Source organism: Cydia pomonella, chromosome 20 (genome assembly GCF_033807575.1).
Source record: "Cydia pomonella isolate Wapato2018A chromosome 20, ilCydPomo1, whole genome shotgun sequence".
NCBI classification, from domain to species: Eukaryota; Metazoa; Arthropoda; class Insecta; order Lepidoptera; family Tortricidae; genus Cydia; species Cydia pomonella.
The window spans coordinates 2,053,987-2,076,779 of NC_084722.1; the positions used below are offsets into that span (position 1 = coordinate 2,053,987).

Sequence of the window (22,793 nt, forward strand, 5' to 3'; positions counted from 1 at the left end):
ATCGTTGCGGACAAGGGCGTAGCTAGCCAGTGAACTAGGGGGGGGGGGGGGGGGCATAAGTTGATATCGCCGGAGGCCTTGGGGGGTGAGGACGTTGCGGAGAGGCATATATTGTATGTTAAATTTGAGTTCTAGGGGGAGGCAGGTACAGGCAGGCCCCCCCTGCCTGTACCTGCTTACGCCCATGGTTGCGGAACGCCTATTTCTTGGTTTTCTTAGCAACGAGCTGTCTGTGTTATGATCCTGCTGAGCTGTGAAAACTAGTGAGTTTTTTATTTAAAAGCTTCGTGGAAAGCTGGAATGGCAAATGGAAAGTCTTCATGAATAAGTAGTCCTCGTTTTACTGCGGTTCCATGGTCTTTTACCTGGTTTTTGCCAATCAGTATTAGCCTATTGATATTTTTAATATATTCCAAATTATATTGACTTGTCGGCCAGTTATGAGTTAACAGTATCATAATATGCATTAGGAAATATTCTTCAGACGCAACAAGAGACAACTGGCGCATAATTGTTTTACGCTTACGTTACGTAACCATCAACTCGGAGAAACGCCCGTCATTTTGAAAACGATCCTGTTCCGTACAACAGAGAGTTCCTTATACTAATGTCAACGATTTAATATGCCCCAGTGACGTCCGTCCACTGTAAACGTACATTTTCGACTCATAAATGGGTCCTGAATTATGGTGATGTTTTTAATTACGGGAGTTTTTCCGATCCTTGCTGGTGACTACAATTCCAACGGACTAAGGAGGTGAAAAAGAGTTGTTGTACTATTCAATTGAGTTTGAAAAAATACCGATTTCTGATACGGCTGTCCAATCTTCATTTCTAACGTGTAACCAGCCCCATATAAATTCTTCAGATGTTGCGTCGAACCAATACACCTAAAAAAGAAGAAAAGGTACAGGAAATCGTTCATAGGTAAAGAGTTTATTTAATTAAATCACAATGAGGCATATCTTACCTAAGGCCACCTTTAACCATTATCCCGACTCTAGAACATAAAGCATCAGCCTCTTCCATGGAATGTGTTGTAAGAATAGCACCCTTTTTACCCTGTGAAAAAAGTAAGTTATGAACTGGCCAGGTATGTGATTATATTTCTAACCGTCTACATTCTTATACATTTTTGATTCTAAATGGGAAGCTTACACGAACTGTAGGGTGCAGCACAGGAGCCTCCTGTGTATCGGCGCAGTGTCAAAGTCAAGTTTAAGTTCCTATTTAGGTCACAAGTCAGCAAACCCTACGTGTAACGAAACATGCGTAACTGTAGTGTAGCGAGCAGCACTATCTTTTTGCTCGATGTGCAATATCTAAATGTCAGACTATCAAACGGGTATAGTTATAGCCCGAAAAACCAGGATTGTACTTTTCGTAGTACTCAAGCTTTTAGTGTAAGACCTTAGTGTCGGATTCCTCACCTGGAAGCTGGCCAGGATGGTGTTCCACAGGAACCGCTTAGACCTAGGGTCCATGCCCGTGCTAGGTTCATCCAGCAGGACCACTCTCGGTCCCCCAACCATAGCCAACGCGAATGAGAGCTTCCTCCGCGTGCCGCCCGAGCATTCTTCGGCGTTTTTGTTCGCGTGCTCCATTATTTGCAGACCGTTTAGGTATGCGTCTACTATCCTGAAAGGAAAGGTGTTGCATATCCGATATGGTAAGTGTTTTAAAAGTCATCTACTAGAACAGAAAATAAAATATTATAAAAAAGTACTGTGTTTCAAAATTAGGGTTGAGACGAACAAATATAACGTTCGCCAAAGTGTCATCGTCGTTGTATCTTAAGTAGAGAATGTCAGAGATAAGATAAATCGCTTACGGCTTTTAATCAGAAGAATCTTGAAACTTACCATCGCCTACACTGTTAATTGTCCATCGGTGGACTTTATTACAAAAGGTATAAGGTCCACCGATGGGTGTTGCTGTTTGTACATCTACATATACAGAGTAGGAGAGTAGATGAATGGAGGGAGTCTGCTGGAATCTGGAGTATACTTACTTGGGTATATCAGACTTGCTGACACCTCTAATGGCCGCGTAGCACTCAATATGCTCACGTATGGTGACGTTCTTCCACAGAGCGTCATGCTGTGGACAGTAGCCGAGCACCTGGAAGGCTGACGCTGCGTTGTCACAGACGTTCTGGCCACCCAGCATCACCTGCAATCAGACCAAGAGATTTGTTTATATTGGCTATATAAAATTAAGGAGATGATTTGAAACGGATCATTTGAATTTTTTTTCACACGTAATATTTGTCTGTATGTAGACTGACTGGAATTGGGAGTTTCAAGGTCGCATATCTGCTTTAGTATACTGATTTAAGCAAACTTGTGTATTTTTTTATTATACCGGGTATGGCCTGTAACACGAGCAATAAATTTATCTGTAGGCTGTACTCGTCACACTTAGCAACATTTGTTCAGCGATTTTTGACAATTAGGAATTCTTTAGACTTGCTATTTTTCATACAAATTAAATATTACCTTCAATGTACGCCGTCATTAGTGTAATTGACGTTGATTGTCACGCTTTAAACATAACAAAATTCGCATTACATTGCGTCCTAGAATAAACTTTAAAGTGTTCTAGAAATCTAAATAAAAGTTATTTTTAAAAGTTGCTGAATAAATGATAGTCAGTTTGAGGAGTACAGCCTACAGTTAAATTTTTTGCTCCTGGCACCCTCCGGCCACACCCGGTACAACCATCACGCGCCATTGTATCTATAATCCGATGGCTTGTAGTTTGATATTTTAGTGGTACCTAATGTCAAAGATTTATATAACTTCTAATGTTGACTGGATCTGAATTAGTGGTCTGACCTTGTGAACTGTTTTGAATGGTCTTTTTTTAAAGCTACAAGTAGGTCTTGCCTCAGATGTACCTATCTTCATAGTAGTAGTTTTCCCAGCCCTATTATGACCTAACAAACCAAACACTTCGCCACCCTCTACAGCAAGGCTTAGGCGCGCCACGCCGGCCTTGATCTGATCTTGTGAACTGCACTGAATGGTTTCTATACGATACACTTACCGAACCACATGTCGGCCTGATCTCAGCCGTAATAATCTTCATAGTAGTAGTTTTCCCGGCGCCATTATGGCCCAGCAGCCCGAACACCTCGCCGCCCTCCACGGCGAGGCTGAGGCGCGCCACGCCGGCCTTGCGCGCCGGCACGTCGCTCGGCCCGCAGCACGATGCTTCACCCGTGCCGCGAACTTTGAACTCTTTACGGAGATTCTGAAAAAAACAATCGATCTGTTTTTTTCGAGTATATTTTTTATTGTTAGTAGGTACATATTTCGTATTGATATGTGCTACTTACATGCACCACCAGCGCAGGCGCCGCCTTGCCCTTGTTTTGCAAGATGGCGGCGACCCGACGCCGCTCGCGTCTCACGTCTTCATCTTCCCCCGCTTCGCCCCCTGCTTCTATTTCAGGGTCGGGGGGCTCTTGAGGTTCACTAGCCCGTTTCTGTAATAAAACAGTTATTTTGTTTTAGTTTGAATTTCGTTAAACTGAATAGCTATTATACATTAACCGCGCTAGATCGGGACAGGTGGCGTTCTCTCGTTTCGGAGGCCAAGATTCTTTTTGGATCGCTGAGCCAAAGCAGTTAGTTAGTTAGAATAGCTATTATACTTTTATATTATTACTGGGTGTGTTACATTATGTGTATATTACGAAATACACATACACGGCTGAATCACTCGGCCACCATAGCTTCATTATTGACGACCGGTCTGGCCTAGTGGGTAGTGACCCTGCCTACGAAGCTGATGGTCCCGGGTTCAAATCCTGGTAAGGGCATGTATTTGTGTGATGAGCATGGATATTTGTTCCTGAGTCATGGGCTGTTTTCTATGTATTTAAGTATTTATAAATATTTATATATTATATATATCGTTGTCTAAGTACCCTCAACACAAGCCTTATTGAGCTTACTGTGGGACTTAGTCAATTTGTGTAATAATGTCCTATAATATTTATTTATTATTATTTATTTATTACTGCTAGTAGTTCGCTTTTAGGCATTAAAAAAATATATGCTCCTACACTACGCCCCTCCTCCTCCTCAACACTATACCTAATTTCATTTAAAATAAAACAAATTGTCTAAAATTATTGTGGAACAAACTATTTAAAATCAAAAAATATTGAAATGCCGGGATGTGTCCCTAGCCAGTTGCGTTTCAAGTTGAATCTAGAAACTTCGCTTCTATTCGCTCGTTGATCATATATTTCTCAAAAACTTTAACCGGTTCGGAAAGAAAAGCATTCCTATATTCTGAGGTTAGCAAGAAACAAAGCAGTTCAAAAGATTACTGTGAATATTTGTTTATGTAATGCCATACCTATTTAATGGGTTTTTTTTTTGGGGAAAGTTAAGCGCCAATCAATTAGATTATTCAGATTGTTAGGAACATAATAGAAAAGAACGGAAATAAGAAAGGATTTTAACAGTGCCTGTGATCAGTGAGATAAAATGTCTTGAGTTTCCCTCGTTGAGCGGGCCCACTATATCTTCAATCTCACTAATCATTGTCAGTCAGTGTACACTTACAACAAAATAAAATGCGTAAGGCCCGAAGTCGATAGGGATTGATATTTTAACTTTAAAATAAATTTAAGTGCAGGCACGTTGCATCGGCCACGATTGGTTTTTGTCCAGTCGTCTTTCAATATGAAAAATTACTTAATGAAGGTGGATATCCGGTAGAATGAAGGAACGTAAATTTGACGTTTAATGTTGCTAGATGAAATAATATATTCCTAAACACAGATTACCACGTTTTTTGTTATGTTTATTTTTATTCTTCTGACCTTGCAGTGTCGCCCGAATTTCGATGAACTCGAACACCCAAAATTCAAAGGACATCATGTTCAACATGTCGAAGTCAAAGCAGTTCCTGGATTCTTTCGTAGCTCATAAAGTGCCTTACCTTGCAGAGTCGTCCGCCGGACTTGAGCCGGTCAGCTGCCAGTAACGCAGCCCCGCAGACAGGAACATGGAACACCATGGCCACGATCAACACCCAGATCTCCGCTGTGAAGTAACTCCATAGTGCTGGAGTGGTGCAAAGACCGCGTAAGTTGCATGTCACGTACACCCTGGAATAAATAAATATTATAGGACATTACTACACAAATTGACTATGTCCTACATTAACCTCAATAAGGCTTGTGTTCAGGGTACTTAGACAACGATATATATTATATATAAATATTTATAAATACTTAAATACATAGAATACACCAATGACTCAGGCACAAATATCCGTGCTCATCACACGAAATAAATGCCCTTACCAGGATTTGAACCCGGGACCATCGGCTTCATAGGCAGGGTCACTACCCACTAGGCCAGACCGATCGTCGAAATTTAACAATACGGAATATGAACAATTTTACACAAACAGGCCTAAGTTACACAGTAAGCTTCATAAGAACGTTTTTACATTGCCCGATCCGACATCGGATTTAGGATCTTAAATCTGCAAAATCGGTCCGCGGGGTGTAAATAGGTTTTAATTAATATGTTTTGCTGTGTTACTAATTTAATATGGATCGTGTCAGGTCTGAAATAAAACATTTTTTATACCACGAGATTGGAATTGACTGGAAAAACTGAAATAGCAATAATATTAAAAAGATTGAACACTATCTCGTTTGTCCTACCTATCAACGTAGTAGATGATGGCGTACGGTATGTACAAGACGTTCAGGAAACTGAATATGAAGTGCAGCCAGAATGCCACGTCGTTGCCTGAAACAATATACAAAAAAAAGTGATATTTTGTTTTCCATAACGGTTACATTTAAGAGCCCTTAATCCTTGGAGCGTTCTCCGATTTCACGAAATAACGCTCGATAGATGGCGTTGGCGCTCGGTACGCGAGCGCCGGCAACGCGACGCGCGTTTCAATGCAGACTAGAATAATCTTGATAGTTTTCAATATAATTTCAAGCAACATTAATTTTAGTGTCATATGATATCATATGGGCACTCTTTATTTTATTGTATATGCACAGTAGTTTTTTTTTTTTATGTACACGACTACTAAGTGTACAGACTACAGAGTGTACTATAACCCTTGCTCTTTATTCTGTCTCTTTCACACCAATGGAAAATGAAGAAGTTACTAAATGACTGCAGGTATAAATAAAGTATATTAGTGCGATAGAGAGACAGATAGTGTTTCGTTGTCGTATCGTAAACGATTGGCATGTTGGCCACACACTTGCTTAGTGCCTAGCCAAAATACCAATCGTTTGCGTATATTAGTGCGATAGAGAGAGAGTAGTGTTTCGTTGTCGTATCGTAAACGATTGGCATGTTGGCTACGCACCCATGATACCTAGCCAAGAAGCCAATCGATTGCGCATATCAGTGCGATAGAGAGACAGATAGTGTTTCCTTGTCGTATCGTAAACGTTTGGCATGTTGGCTACGCACGCATGCTGCCCAGCCAAGATGCCAATCGTTTGTGCATATTAGTACGAGAGAGAGACAGATAGTGTTTCGTTGTCGTATCGATTGGCATGGTGGCTACGCACCCATGCTGCGTAGTCAAGATGCCAATTGTTTGCGCACATTAGTGCTATAGAGTTTCAGTGTTATTTGAAATCACGTTAGGGTTTGTATTATTATTTTTGACCCGAATGAAGTCCATCCAGGTTCTTATGATGGAGTCAGGAGTTGGTCACCAGAACTCCTAATCTAATTATAATTCCATCGTGCTTGGGCTCAAAAGATTTGCCCTGACGAACACCATCGATCTAGATGAGGTCCAGGGTCTCATGACGGAGTCAGGAGTTGGTCACCAGAACTCCCCAGAACTCCTAATCTACTCATCATAACTCCATCGAGTTTGGGCTCAATAGATTTACCCTGATGAGCACCATCAATCTAGATGAAGTCCAGGGTCTCATGATGGAGTCAGGAGTAGGTCACTAGAACTCCTAATCTACTCATTATAATTCCATCGTATTCGAGCTCAATAGATTTGCCCTGACGAGTACCATCGATCTAAATGAAGTCCAAGGTCTCATGATGGAGTCAGGAGTTGGTCACCAGAACTCCTAATCTACTCATTATAATTCCATCGTGTTTGGGCTCAAAAGATTTGCCCTGACGAGTACCATCGATCTAGATGAAGTCCAGGGTCTCATGATGGAGTCAGGAGTTGGTCACCATAATTCCTAATCTACTCATCATAACTCCATCGTGTTTGGGCTCAATAGATTTGCCCTCACGAGCATCATCAATCTAGATGATGTTCAGGGTCTCATGATGGAGTCAGGAGTTGGTCACTAGAACTCCTAATCTACTCATTATAATTCCATCGTGTTTGGGCTCAAAAGATTTGCCCTGACGAGTACCATCGATCTAGATGAAGTCCAGGATCTCATGATGGAGTCAGGAGTTGGTCACCAGAACTCCTAATCTACTCATTATAATTCCATCGTGTTTGGGCTCAAAAGATTTGCCCTGACGAGTACCATCGATCTAGATGAAGTCCAGGGTCTCATGATGGAGTCAGGAGTTGGTCACCAGAACTCCTAATCTACTCATTATAATTCCATCGTGTTTGGGCTCAAAAGATTTGCCCTGACGAGTACCATCGATCTAGATGAAGTCCAGGGTCTCATGATGGAGTCAGGAGTTGGTCACCATAATTCCTAATCTACTCATCATAACTCCATCGTGTTTGGGCTCAATAGATTTGCCCTCACGAGCACCATCAATCTAGATGATGTTCAGGGTCTCATGATGGAGTCAGGAGTTGGTCACTAGAACTCCTAATCTACTCATTATAATTCCATCGTGTTTGGGCTCAAAAGATTTGCCCTGACGAGTACCATCGATCTAGATGAAGTCCAGGGTCTCATGATGGAGTCAGGAGTTGGTCACCAGAACTCCTAATCTACTCATTATAATTCCATCGTGTTTGGGCTCAAAAGATTTGCCCTGACGAGTACCATCGATCTAGATGAAGTCCAGGGTCTCATGATGGAGTCAGGAGTTGGTCACCATAATTCCTAATCTACTCATCATAACTCCATCGTGTTTGGGCTCAATAGATTTGCCCTCACGAGCACCATCAATCTAGATGATGTTCAGGGTCTCATGATGGAGTCAGGAGTTGGTCACTAGAACTCCTAATTTACTCATTATAATTCCATCGTGTTTGGGCTCAAAAGATTTGCCCTGACGAGTACCATCGATCTAGATGAAGTCCAGGGTCTCATGATGGAGTCAGGAGTTGGTCACCATAATTCCTAATCTACTCATCATAACTCCATCGTGTTTGGGCTCAATAGATTTGCCCTCACGAGCACCATCAATCTAGATGATGTTCAGGGTCTCATGATGGAGTCAGGAGTTGGTCACTAGAACTCCTAATTTACTCATTATAATTCCATCGTGTTTGGGCTCAAAAGATTTGCCCTGACGAGTACCATCGATCTAGATGAAGTCCAGGGTCTCATGATGGAGTCAGGAGTTGGTCACCATAATTCCTAATCTACTCATCATAACTCCATCGTGTTTGGGCTCAATAGATTTGCCCTCACGAGCACCATCAATCTAGATGATGTTCAGGGTCTCATGATGGAGTCAGGAGTTGGTCACTAGAACTCCTAATCTACTCATTATAATTCCATCGTGCTTGGGCTCAAAAGATTTGCCCTGACGAGTACCATCGATCTAGATGAAGTCCAGGGTCTCATGATGGAGTCAGGAGTTGGTCACCAGAACTCGTAATCTATTTATCATAACTCCATCGTGCTTGGGCTCAATAGATTTACTCCGACAAGCACCATCAAATTACCATTATGATGAATAGATTAGGAGGTCTGGTGACCAATTACTGAGTCCATCATGAGACCCTCGACTTAATCTAGATCGATGGTACTCGTCAGGGCAAATCTTTTGAGCCCAAACACGATGGAGTTATGATGAATAGACTAGGAGTTCTGGTGATCAACTCCTGAGTCCATCATGAGACCCTGGACCTGATCTAGATTGATGGTGCTCGTCAGGGCAACTCTATTGAGCCCATACACGATGGAGTTATGATGAGTAGATTAGGAGTTCTGGTGACCAACTCCTGACTCCATCATGAGACCCTGGACCTCATCTAGATCGATGGTGCTCGTCAGGGCAAATCTTTTGAGCCCAAACACGTTGGAATTATAATGAGTAGATTAGGAGTTCTAGTGACCAACTCCTGACTCCATCATGAGACCCTGGACTTTATCTAGATTGATGATGCTCGTCAGGGCAAATCTATTGAGCCCGAACACGATGAGGTTATGATGAGTAGATTAGGAGTTCTGGTGACCAACTCCTGACTCCATCATGAGACCCTGGGCCTCATCTAGATCGATGGTGTTCATCAGGGCAAATCTATTGAGCCCAAACACGATGGAGTTATGATGAGTAGATTAGGAGTTCTGGTAACCAGCTCCTGACTCCATCATGAGACCCTGGACCTCATCTAGATTGATGGTGCTCGTCAGGGCAACTCTATTGAACCCAAACATGATGGGGTTATGATGAGTAGATTAGGAGTTCTGGTGACCAGCTCCTGACTCCATCATGAGACCCTGGACCTCATCTAGATTGAAGGTGCTCGTCAGGGTAACTCTATTGAGCCCAAACACGATGGAGTTATGATGAGTAGAGTAGGAGTTCTAGTGACCTACTCCTGACTCCATCATGAGACCCTGGGCCTCATCTAGATCGATGGTGTTCATCAGGGCAAATCTATTGAGCCCAAACACGATGGAGTTATGATGAGTAGATTAGGAGTTCTGGTGACCAGCTCCTGACCCCATCATGAGACCCTGGACCTCATCTAGATTGATGGTGCTCGTCAGGACAACTCTATTGAACCCAAACACGATGGAGTTATGATGAGTAGATTAGGAGTTCTGGTGACCAGCTCCTGACTCCATCATGAGACCCTGGACCTCATCTAGATTGAAGGTGCTCATCAGGGCAACTCTGTTGAGCCCAAACACGATGGAATTATAATGAGTAGATTAGGAGTTCTAGTGACCAACTCCTGACTCCATCATGAGACCCTGGGCCTCATCTAGATCGATGGTACTCGTCAGGGCAAATCTATTGAGCTCGAATACGATGGAATTATAATGAGTAGATTAGGAGTTCTAGTGACCTACTCCTGACTCCATCATGAGACCCTGGGCCTCATCTAGATCGATGGTGTTCATCAGGGCAAATCTATTGAGCCCAAACACGATGGAGTTATGATGAGTAGATTAGGAGTTCTGGTGACCAGCTCCTGACCCCATCATGAGACCCTGGACCTCATCTAGATTGATGGTGCTCGTCAGGGCAACTCTATTGAACCCAAACACGATGGAGTTATGATGAGTAGATTAGGAGTTCTGGTGACCAGCTCTTGACTCCATCATGAGACCCTGGACCTCATCTAGATTGAAGGTGCTCATCAGGGCAACTCTGTTGAGCCCAAACACGATGGAATTATAATGAGTAGATTAGGAGTTCTAGTGACCAACTCCTGACTCCATCATGAGACCCTGGGCCTCATCTAGATCGATGGTGTTCGTCAGGGCAAATCTTTTGAGCCCAAACACGATGGGATTATAATTAGTAGATTAGGAGTTCTGGTGACCAACTCCTGACTCCATCATGAGAACTTGGACTTCATCCGGGTCAAAAATAATAATGCAAACCCTAACGTAATTTCAAGTGAAAATGCGTTTTTCAGAAAATCGCAGCCAAATAACACTAGACCTTACTCATAGTGTTGTGTTCCTGCCGGTGAGTAAGGTTGCCAGAGCTCAACGAGGGGCGGGAGGGGGTTAGGGTCGGCAACGCGCATGTAACTCCTCTGGAGTTGCAGGCGTACATATGCGGGCCGTATGCTTGTTTGCCACCGACTTAGTATTTAAAAAAAAGTAACACTGAAAATCCATCAATAAGCGAGAGTCTGTTAAGCATAGTGTAAAAAATGAACTTTTATTAAGATTTTCTAATCGCAGTATATAGCACTTCTCGGAACTCCGTAGCTGATTACGATCGCAACGAATGCCTGACAATCGAGCGCAGGTCCGTCCTCTAAGCGCGCTCCGCGCGGACTGAGAGCGGGGCGTCGCTGCTGCGTGATTTATACGTGTTTTAAAAAAAATATAAATTTACGGCAATGTAGGTCCCATAGTTACGATTTTTTTTTTATAGGTTAACATAAAGTTACAGTTTGCTATAATATTATTTTTAAAGCAAAATATGCGTACAATTTGCGGAAATAAAATATAATAAAACCCTGTTTTCGCCAAAAAAATGAAGAAAACTCGGAAGGTATTTTATCAGTTTTTTCAAATGAATCTTCGATTGTTAATCATTCCAGCCCCTCGTACGAGATATGTTGAATCAAATTGTAGTCATTCATGTACCAAATGATTCTTGTTTATAGCAAAATTGAGAACCGAAACGCCACATCTCACTGCAAAATTTGGAAAAGACTCCCAAAAAACCTCATTAAAAAAGAGGTTTAAAAGAGAAAATGAAAATTTGAACTGTTGGAGCCCCTAGTTTAGGAAACGATTATTTAAGTACGTTATCAGTTTTTGAATAAATACTAATAGTTACGTCGTAATCTTGAATGAAAAAGGAAGCATTTTACAAAATACGCTCGTCTGTAGGAATAAGGACTCTTAAACTACGAATCTAAGGTCCTATTTAGATTTCATAACTTGTTAGGTTTTGATCAATTTTGATGTAACTCAAAATCATCAGGGTCGTATCAAAACCAGTTTAAGTAAGAAATTGATGAATTAGAATCAACCTCCTGGTGTGGTAATAAACATTGTACTGCATGATAACAAATAATAAAAATCGCGTAAACAAAAATGTTAAAATTATGCGATAGTATTCTCACACTTGATATTTTCCTTTAAAATGTATTTGTAGTATGTATGTATACCATGTTAAGTATGTAAAATGTATAATTGTTGGTGCAAGAAAGAATATTTATTTACTTACTTACTTACTTGGCCATTTTATTCACAATTTTTAACAGCGTCGCTGTTTACCAGCGTTTGCTGTTTTTAAAAATTCTTCCTCAGAATGTATCCGTCTTGTAAACATCAAAACAAATGAAATATTCTCCACTTCCCTACTTTTCGTGGAAGCATAATAGTTGTCTAGTATGCACTCAGTACAGCGCCATCTATCGGACGATTCAAACAACAATACAACACTGATTAGTATATATTTGGCTCCGACAAATAAAAAATAAATTGTACACCGGGGCCTATTTGTGGAACGGTATTACACTAATATTATAAATCCACGAATCAAGTCGTATCATCAGCAAAAACATCATCGGGATTTATGCACTTAAATAAAATGAACAATATTTGTACATACGTATAATAACGTTACACCAGATCTTTACGTCTACGAACTTGTTGACGTATCCGTCTTGGCTAAAATTTATGTATTTGTATGGAATCATAAACTCATAATTAATGATGAGCATTTCGTGATGAGCACACTGTCTTTTTTAAACCGTTTATTATCAGGCGTGGTGATATACTTATTTGTCACTAACACGCTATAATTAATATAGAGAGCGTGCATAAACTGTAGGGGGCAGCACAGGGGACATCAGATTTTTGGTGTGAGGTGTAAATGTGCAGTTTATGCTTCTAAAGTAGCCCTCAAGATGACAAAACCTACTAAGCACAGGAAAACGTACGAAAACGGTAGATGGCAGCACTTACTTTGGCGTGAAGTGTCAATGTACATGTTTATGTTTCCAATTTAGGTCACAAGATGGCAGACCCTCCAACGCGCACTGTCCCTATACCTAGTACCAATCAAACGGAAAAAGCGCTCTTTTATGGCAAATAATTAACTAATGGCTTATTTTCTGACCACAGTTTTACCAATAGATGTCGCACTAAACATACCTTACTTTTTGTGTCATAATGTTGCTAGATGGCATTAGCTCTGCTTAAGGATTATTCTAGAATTACTAAAACGATGTGATATGTGAGTGTTAGTAACGATTATTTTACTACTGTTTTGTACTGACCTCTGGTGAACTTTTCAACAACAGCAACGAGCACGAACGGCACAACGCCGACCCACGTAGTTATGTTGGGCATGATGCTCTGCGCGGAGTCCATCTTGTCGAACACGTATGAGAGACACGTGTTGAACAAAATGGCTGACGGCGCGTAGAGAGCGAGCAGGAAGGATAGCATCGTGATGGCTGAGCCGTTGGTTAGGCTTGGAATGTCATTGAGGATCACCTGAAATATCATGGAGTTAATGTATAAATTAATTGAGTATGTTGCTGTTGCGATCTACGAACTAGGATAATTATAGGTACTGAAAACCATTTATTAAAACTGGTTAATGGGGAACAGGAGTTATTTGTAACGTTATCAAACGTTATCACGCTAAATATCGGCTACTTAGCTTCATCAGATACAAATACAAATACAAAATACAAAATTCTTTATTTCCTTAAAAAACCTTAAAAATGGCCATGTGGCCATGATTTAGGGGATGGAGCCGCCCGGTAAGCAAAGAATTGCCTGTGTTGGGCGGAGAAGCGTTGAAAAATAGCGTCACGTACCACAAATAAGTTATAATGACTCTGCATCAATTTGTTCTATTCAAATAGGTGCAAAGTTAGCTCAGATGCTATTCGGTTCGATGTTAGAAAGTAGGCAATGATAAACTTACCAAGAGCAAAACACCGATGCTCGTTACAATCATAATGAAGATCAGGATAGTGAAATACGTGAGAAAGTACATGCTCATCGACAGCCCGTTCACTCGTAGTTGGTTCTTGGCTTTTATCTGAAAATGGAAAAAGCATGTCTTCAAATATAGTCGATCAAGTATACGTTCAGACATTTCATGCAGGCTACACACACTCGCCGAGAACCTTTCGCCGAGAGTCTGTACTTTTCTTTGCACAGGCGACTAATACCCATCGAGACAATTCTATCAAACCCTAAGCAAGTTAGTTTGCGTTGTTTTATCACAGAGTTCCCATGGCCACCTCCTGTCTCTATCATCAGATCAGCTCCGTGTTATCATAATATTACATTGTCATCCAATTTACATGTATGCAAAATTCCAGCTCAATTGCAAATCGACAAGTGGGTCAAATTTAGCTTCCAAGATTTGACCCACAGTAAGATACAATCAAAAGCTAAATAAAAGCTTGTAAAAACCGACCCAATCGGAGAGGACCAGAGGCGTTCTCGGCCTGTTTTTGGGTCCCTCGACGAGTGTGTACAGCCGGCATCAGGTTTGGTCTAAAGATCCTAGAGCATCCTCATGTTTATAATATAACTTGGTGGAGTGGTGATAAAAAAAATTAAATGGAAAAAAATACCAGACCAAAAGTTTCCACAGTTAAAGTATAAAATCAAAAAAATACCATTGATTCAAATGATTTTGATATAATTTTTTTTATTAATGCAACATTTCACAATAAAAAGAACAATTGTCTGGGTATTTGTTATTAATTTCAAGCATTACTAATTACACACATCATGGTTTTATTTAGTAAGAAGTGTTTTGAAGGTCGTTTTTAGGGTTCCGTAGCCAAATGGCATAAAACGGAACCCTTATAGTTTCGCCATGTCCGTCTGTCTGTCTGTCTGTCTGTCTGTCTGTCTGTCTGTCTGTCTGTCTGTCTGTCCGAGGCTTTGCTCCGTGGTCGTTAGTGCTAGAAAGCTGAAATTTGGCATGGATATATAAATCAATAAAGCCGACAAAGTCGTACAATAAAATCTAAAAATTTAATTTTTTTTAGGGTACCTCCCCTACACGTAAAGTGGGGGTGAATTTTTTTTTCGCTTCAACCCTAAAGTGTGGGGTATCGTTGGAAAGGTCTTTCAAAACTAATAGGGGTTTTCAAGAAACATTTTTTGATAAAGTGAATATATTCGGAGATAATCGCTCCGAAAGAAAAAAAAAATGTGTCCCCCCCCCTCTAACTTTTGAACCATAGGTCCAAAAAATATGAAAAAAATCGTGGAAGTAGAGCTTAAGAAAGACATTAAATTAAAACTATAGCGGACATGATCAGTTTAGCTGTTTTTGAGTTATCGCAAAAAGTTTTCCCTTCATAGTAAAAAGACTTACTTTCATTAGGTACTGATTATGCAAATTTGCCTATTTGTTTAACTCGGGTGAAAGCTACCGTTTCATCCCTTGGTTAAAAATTTACTATACTTTAAGCTCCAGTTTAGCTTATTGTGACGGAAGAGTAACTACGGAACCCTACACTGAGCGTGGCCCGACATGCTCTTGGCCGGTTATTAACGCTTGTTTCTGACTTTTGCATTACTTCAATGCAATTTGCTCCATATACAAATTTAATCTTCACAAGAAATAAGATTGAGACCATTAGCAAAACTTGTCACCTAGTCTACTTAACCCACCTCTCTATCATACACGATGTCCACAGCCAGGGTGACAGGAACCAACGCGAAGATCATTCCCATGAAGATGGCGCAGACCAGATTTCCCAAGTTGAATTCCTCCGGCTGTTCCGTCTGTTGGAATGGGTGAGCGAACACTTCGATTGGCCTGAAGTTCTCTGGCTGGCCGGAGGTGTGCATCAGGATTCTGGAAGGAACAAGCCTGTTAATGTTGCTTGATTCAAAAACCGCGTAGCTCAGGTAAGAAAACTGCAGTCACGTTTGCCGCATTCATTTTGATAAGGGGGTAGCATAACTACTAAGTTCTAGTCAAAAAATGGGCGAGGGAATAAGTCCAAACGGTAAGGTAACGGTCCAAGAGAAATAAATTAGTCACCTTCCTTAACAACTGACCGAAAGAAAGTAAATCAGGATTCTTGGAGATCAAGGGGACATGTCTTTAGAACCCGTTGCCAAGTTTGCACCAACTTTGATATGACAGAGTATGGAAGTGTAACTAGGTATAAACGTGATGTTTCCTTAAGAGTTTGAAGTTAATGGTCGCACTCTACCACTCAGTCACGGCAACGTTTGTGCAGAATTAAACATGCATTTGAGAGCTAGGGGCATTTAGAATTAAGAAATATGCGATCTGTTAACTCACCTAAATATACTATTGTCGAGCAGATTAATGATGATTGGCAGGCCGTGTGTCAGGGTGGTATTGTAGTAGGCCATTATTTTCCCATACGGGATCACGCTGTCTCTTACGCTGAAAGCTCCGATGTTCTCCATTTTAAGCAAACTTGAGAAGTTGCCATCATAGCCTAAAATTTCAATAGTGGTTTGGAAAATTAAAACAATGTATTTCAAGCAGTGATTTTATATAATATATGTAGGTTAAATGTGAAATATGCATTTAAAAGGGGTTTTCAGTTTTCGACACTTCTTAGTCTTATGACGTCACATACTATGACAGACTATATTTGGTTGCTGTCATTGTCTGATGTCTCCAACAACCTTCGAAATCAGTGATTTTATAAAATCCCACTTACAATCAATCAAAGTGTTTTTTACCTCCAATCGGAGTAGCTCCTAAAACTTCCAACGAACTCCTCAAATCAAGGAGGTCTCTGGTATTGTTTTGCTCGCTGAACAATGCAATTGGAGTCTTATTTTGGTAAGCATAAGGATCCAATTTTAATGGCTGCATCCTGAAGAATACTATCTGTTTCGATTTGATGTAGAGACCGAGAGCGCAAGATACTGAAACAAAGAACTCCAAGTATTTTAAAGTTTTTACCACAGTAAGTACTTAACATTATATATAATTTAAAACCATGCAATTCTATCACGATTACTGACTGTCTAAAGACAACTCTTGAAAATTGTTAGGTTTAACAGTCGGGCTGGGTAGTCTATGGGATATAGCATCAACCGTTGAAATCGAAGAGGCTAGTTCAAATCCAGCCTTCTAGACCCTTATAATTTGTATTTTGTTTAATACAAATTATAAGGGTCCTTATAATTTGTTTGTATGACATAAATATTCTTTTATCCATTAATGAGCAGAGCACTTACTAATAGGCATGAAGATCATGACATAAAGCTTGTACGGATCACGGATCATCCGTACGGTTCGGATGTACACTAATGCGCAGAACGTCCGCCAGCAAGAGGGGTTCGTCTTCACCACGTCACCCAGGGTGTCTACTGAGATTGGAGCTTCGGGAGTGACCTGATAGAAAAATACGGTTTATTACACACAGAAGTACAGTATATAATAGAGACCAAGAGAGGTAGGGCTCGCTAAAGAAAACTGTGACTTCATTCAAGCTGGTTTCGCACGCACACATACTGACTTCAGATTTGAACCATTAATCGCTCAGCTCTCGAGTTGTGAATGTGTGAATGTCGCGCGTAAACAAGAGGAAATCGTCCATTTATGAGATCAGAAGCTTATGTTAGAGACCCTATTTCTGCCATTCCGTCAATGTTTTAACTTAAAAAGAATAATTAGCAAATAAAAGAACCATGACTTCACAAAACACTCAAGATACCATAATTTTATGATCTTCAACTTCAATTCCATATCCATATGCCACCGAAATTTTCCGAAACCGAAACTTTCTGAGACCAAATGAGCAAAGGCATGTTACAAACAAACCTATACTTATAGTTTTGCCTATTTTATTGTCGCGTTAGAATTTTTACGGATGTGTAAATGTGTTGATATATACCTTGACATGTTCTACGCCATGCGTGGTCGAGTGCAAAGCATGCGACGCAGGCGTCGGTAGTGACGTCGCCTTCTGGTTGTCTTTGTCGTTCAGCTCCTGAAACATAATTTTCTGTCAACTTGTGTATTATAGGCGAGCATCACATTATCCCTATTGAAAGATAATATACGTACCCGACTTTATCAACTTGGTTAAGATACAATTTGGGTTCTTCGTCATAGTGAGAGAAATGACGGTATTTTACATACAATGTAACGTGCTAGCACGTTACATTGTTTTTAATAGTAGAAAAGGTAGAAAATCTCAGAAACCCGCGAGTTTGACAGCCGAACTTGATAGCACTGCACGGCTCCGTGTCAAAATTGTGTGTAAAACTTTAAATCGTTAAGCTGAAGATGCTGGTAAAGTTTTATCATCGGCCACCGGAGGGTTTTATTATTTCTTCTTCAGGACCTAATATGTACTTAAGTAAAGTCTGTTAAATCATACTCGTACCTGATAACTCAATGTCTTGCTTTGCAAAGATAAGCTCCTGGATAGCGCACGAGCTCGGACCAGCTTGACTGACGACACTCCTTCCACCGCCTCAATTTCTTCAGCGTTCTCGCCTTCCAAACTTAGGAACACCTCTTCTAGAGTTGTCATGGAGACCCCGTAACTTGTTACTCCTGGAGAAGTGGATATTGAAGAGTTTAAGGATATAATGAAGGAATTGTAGACGTTTTCGTCCCGTCGAAACTCAATTTGGATGCTGTTACAAACTGAACATTCTACCTAACTCTGACATATGTAACATAATATAAAAGGAAAAAATAAAAGACGCTGGTTCGTTTACAGCTCTGGATACTGGAGGCGTCATTATTTCTTTCATATATGATATATCGGTTTATAGTTTAAATAGTAGTGGGGCTACTTGAAATAACATAAATTCAAATATTTCCATAGAAAGTAATTTAATATGTTCTTAATAAGCTCTGAAACAAAATAAAAATTGTTTATTCCAGTTAGCATAGCTTCTATAAATTCTAAATAACTCCTCAAACCAAGTCTCAAATATTGTTTTGCTCTCTGTACCTACAAACCGATTAGGTACTTATTTTTAAAAAGTAAGGATTCCATTTAGGTATATAAACTTACCTAATCTGTTTGTCTTCTCCCGTATCTCCTGCTCGATAGCGAGGAAAAGAGGTGGAAATAGATGAACAGCATAGTGAGGAAGGATGTAGGATAGCTCGCGTCCGTGTCTGCGTGCTTTTTCGGCTCGGGGCACGTGTCCGCGGACCAGCCGCGTTATTTGGTGCTCACGACACGCTCCTAGACAAAAAGTTTTATTTGTGAACTTAAAGAGGTAATGTTTTTTATCATAGAGTTCCTTTCCACTCTTTTTACAACATCAGATAGGGTCGATGATATTATTAAGTGCGTTAAAAGTTACAACTAACATTGCAAGTTGAAAACTACAATAGATGTCGCAACGACATCTACCGGTGGTACTATAAAACAAAATTAGTATACAGCTTTAGTATACATTAGACGTCTTATGTGATTTACAGATATTTTAACTTTTTTACCGGCACGTAGAGTAGGGAACGAAAGATACTTACCATCTAATACTAAAGTGAGGTGGTATCCAATACCGAATTTATTCTTCAGGAACAATGATGTGCCAGCACATCTCACCTGTAATCAAATAGAGTATAAAAAAATCTTCAAAATTCTTTCAAGTTGCGCACGAGTTCCGTTAATTAGAGGCCTGCGAACAGGGTGTGTGCTGCAGCCAGTCATCTGGCGGAAGCGGGACACGATTTCACTTACCTACTTGCCACTTACGTGGGTAATTTGCCACTATCGTAACTATCACAATAAGTTGCTCTCAACCCTTGATAAGATGGCTGGTCATTGACAGATTTAGTACATGTATATTTTCTGCATCATCTAACTTTTCTTGATCTCTATCTCATAAGAGTCATAAGTTAACATGAATGAAACAAAGTTTTGGTCAAAGGTCAGATCAACGTTGAGGACGGTTTTGGCCGATATGAATCACTGCAGTGACAAACAGAATTCAAGCTGCTGCAATTCTGGCCTCCCAAACTTCGACAAAATAAAAGATACCCTGGTACTTAATGCCTTGCGAGTGTTATCTGTGACTGACCCTTAGCTACTCACCCTGCCTTTACTAATGACCGCCTTCCGGTCCCCCAATATGTCCGCTTCGTCCATAAAGTGCGTGGTCAAGAGGAGAACCTTCCCCTTTTTGGCCCGCTGCAAGATCCGCCATGTTTGTCTACGAGACACAGGGTCCACGCCTGCTGTTGGTTCGTCCAGGATTATTATCTGAGAAATATAATCATTATATTATTATGGTAAAACAGAAAAAATCTTTTGACTTAACCCTTTTAATAGGATCATATTTGTATGTTCAGAAAACTAGAGTACAAACACGAAATGGGATTCAGAACCTATTCTGATCTCGAGAAGATACTCCTGCCAATTGACTTTCCGATGTTCCATTGTTTCCTACTATCATCATCTTGCTGGGCCTTTGTCCCATGTACTTGGGGTCGGCCTTCCCTGTTCTTCTCTTCCATTCTGCACCATTGAGTGCAAGGTCAGCGTCTATATTGAGATCTTTCAGGTCTCACTGAACCGTCGTCAGCCAGGTGGTAGCAGGCCGTCTTCCACTTCTTCGTCGTCCATTGTTTCCTACTACTTACAAGTAAATACGGTTTTTTTAAAGAGCATGTCTTTTGTTGGAATGAGCTTTCTAATTTTGTCTAGCTCCAGGAGTTAAAAACAAATCTGATACCCACTTATCTAAAATAGCCTTTATCTGAACATGTCAGGCTAGTAAAAAAACTAATTAAGGAGAAATATCCCACAAATATCAACATTACAACTGAAGAAAAACAACATGAGAAAACCTGCATACATCCGCAAAGAAATTCAAAGGCGCATGTGAAGTTCCCAACCCGTATTGGGTCAGCGTGGGGACTATAGCCCAAGTCCTCTGGGCTGAATTATTATATTATTATTATCTCACAACTCTCGGTCTCGTAACTCGGACGCTCTAAATTTACTTGTCGCCCCGTGGAGCAAGATATGGTATGCTGGATGTGAAAAAGTAGCTGAACATGTAAAGTGTCGAATTACCTTGGGATCCCCTATGCAAGCTATGGCGATGCTAAGCTTTCTCTTCTGTCCCCCAGAGAGGTGTTTGGAGAACACGTTGGCCTGGTCTGAGAGACCAACGTCTCCCATCGCTTTGCTGATCTCCTCGTTGTGACGCTTGCGTGGTATACCCTGGAAGAATAAAAAAAAATTAAATGCGGTTGCCATTTCCGTCAGTAAATGAGGTAACGAATTTGCAGGTACTTTTGTTTGTCTTTTTATATGGATTCTTTTCTTTTCTTGATGGATTAAACGAGCGTCTAAGGATGACTAACGCTAGACCGGGCCGGGCCCTGGTCGAGGCATCTGACACTTCAGTGTTCTATAGAAAACATCACGTGATCACCGATCACCCTTCATAGAAAACGAAGTGTCGGAAACCTCTCCTCGGACCCGGACCGTTCCAACGGGACTCATCTTTTATTCCGAATGGCGGGCCTAGTAATCTGAAAAAAGTACAATGAATTTGCCAAATACGTATCTATGAAATTTATTAAACCTAATTAATTAAAAGTTCATAATAACCCAGGTAGTCCATTCTCTACACTGCAGTTATCTAGACATGCAGTGACTCCAAATCACTTTGAGGGCTCACCTTAACGGCAGCGAAAAATTGGAGATGTTCCCGTACTGTGAGCAGATCAAACAGGACATCCTGCTGCGGACACACGCCAATCATCTGCCGGATCTCGTGCATGTCATTGGGGTCCCTGAAAACGTCATCGAATGTTAGTCTGCTATTATTTTAAAAATCAGAAGTGCTAGAAAATTCTTAAAATGTCTTTTACATTTGGAGAAAATTCCGTAACAAAAATCTTCTTTTGTACTTTTCCAAAAAATTGCAAACTTAAAAATGGTTTGTGTGGGCATCATGTATAGATACCGCATGATGCTTTGCCAACAACTACTACATTGTCTAGTCGTCAATTTAGTACCGATACTTAATTGTGAAGTTCTTAACTGGGGGCTTATACAACATGCAATACAATCCAAACAGCCGAGGTCAGGTAAACAGTGTAGATTTCTTAGGCCCATTGTCTTCCAAAACTACTTTTCTGTTCACTTGCTGTTGCCTTTGTAGCTTTACAATCTTAATAGCCTGATAAATACACCTTGCTTTAACATTTCATAATTAAGAGGTAGTAAAAACTCGTGAGCAAACCTTGGTTCTGCTATATAGAGCAAAAAAATACATTCTCGAAAAAATGCAAAATACCTATAACTAAAACTTTGCTCAGGATCCTTATCACACAGGCAAGAGATTAAACAGAGGTTGGACCGGCAGTCCAAAGATGTGGGTTCGAGTCCCACGTGGCCAGAGTTGATCATCGTTGATTTTTTCATTGTGTTTGACATCTGTATACAATTTGTAGGTTAAAACCAGCTTACCTAACATCCAATCCATACACATACGCCGTCCCAGCAGTCGGAGCTGTCAGTCCCGTCAAGATATTAAACAGCGTAGACTTCCCCGCGCCGTTATGCCCCAGCACCGCCGTGATCTGTCCCTCGTAGATGCTCAGCTCTATGTTGTCGATGGCCTTGATCTCTGGTCTGCGGCAGTGACGGAAGGACTTCTGGAGGCCAACGATGCGAATGGCTTCTTTGTCTTGGAGTTCTCTGTTGAAAACAGTTGTCTTAATTTTAGTTGAATTTAGGTTCTTTTTAGTCGTTTTTTCATGTGCCACTGACAATATGCAGCTCTATATTCTACATATTCGGAATATATTTGAACTAAGATACCAGCTTGAGTCGAAAATCCGGGGGTTGCGAGCTATATGCGACTATTTGAAATTGCGGTCTTTGTTTCGCAGGTTTCAGCGTAAAAGCCTTTGTTTCTTGGCGGTCATCTCCCGGCTTAATGGCACGAGTTAAAGTAACAATGTCTTTAAACAGCGATGTATTAAGGTTCAAATTTA

General features: G+C 40.7%; 1 protein-coding gene across 1 annotated transcript in view; it reads right to left on the reverse strand.

Annotated features, from left to right (window-relative positions):
- LOC133529104 (cholesterol transporter ABCA5-like) overlaps positions 1–22,793 on the reverse strand; it is a 73,909-nt gene that overhangs the window by 11,208 nt on the left and 39,908 nt on the right. Inside the window, exons 12-33 of the mRNA XM_061866725.1 lie at positions 22,264–22,494; positions 21,470–21,584; positions 20,857–21,006; positions 19,873–20,040; positions 19,308–19,383; positions 18,841–19,017; positions 18,199–18,371; positions 17,704–17,799; positions 17,045–17,201; positions 16,541–16,729; positions 16,128–16,290; positions 15,485–15,671; positions 13,770–13,886; positions 13,111–13,330; positions 5,696–5,783; positions 4,960–5,128; positions 3,341–3,490; positions 3,049–3,255; positions 2,012–2,172; positions 1,431–1,638; positions 971–1,062; positions 803–890 (exon numbers count right to left, since the gene is read on the reverse strand). Coding sequence (XP_061722709.1) covers positions 803–890; positions 971–1,062; positions 1,431–1,638; positions 2,012–2,172; positions 3,049–3,255; positions 3,341–3,490; positions 4,960–5,128; positions 5,696–5,783; positions 13,111–13,330; positions 13,770–13,886; positions 15,485–15,671; positions 16,128–16,290; positions 16,541–16,729; positions 17,045–17,201; positions 17,704–17,799; positions 18,199–18,371; positions 18,841–19,017; positions 19,308–19,383; positions 19,873–20,040; positions 20,857–21,006; positions 21,470–21,584; positions 22,264–22,494 — 3,382 coding nt within the window. The remainder of the gene's footprint in view (positions 1–802; positions 891–970; positions 1,063–1,430; positions 1,639–2,011; positions 2,173–3,048; positions 3,256–3,340; positions 3,491–4,959; positions 5,129–5,695; positions 5,784–13,110; positions 13,331–13,769; positions 13,887–15,484; positions 15,672–16,127; positions 16,291–16,540; positions 16,730–17,044; positions 17,202–17,703; positions 17,800–18,198; positions 18,372–18,840; positions 19,018–19,307; positions 19,384–19,872; positions 20,041–20,856; positions 21,007–21,469; positions 21,585–22,263; positions 22,495–22,793) is intronic.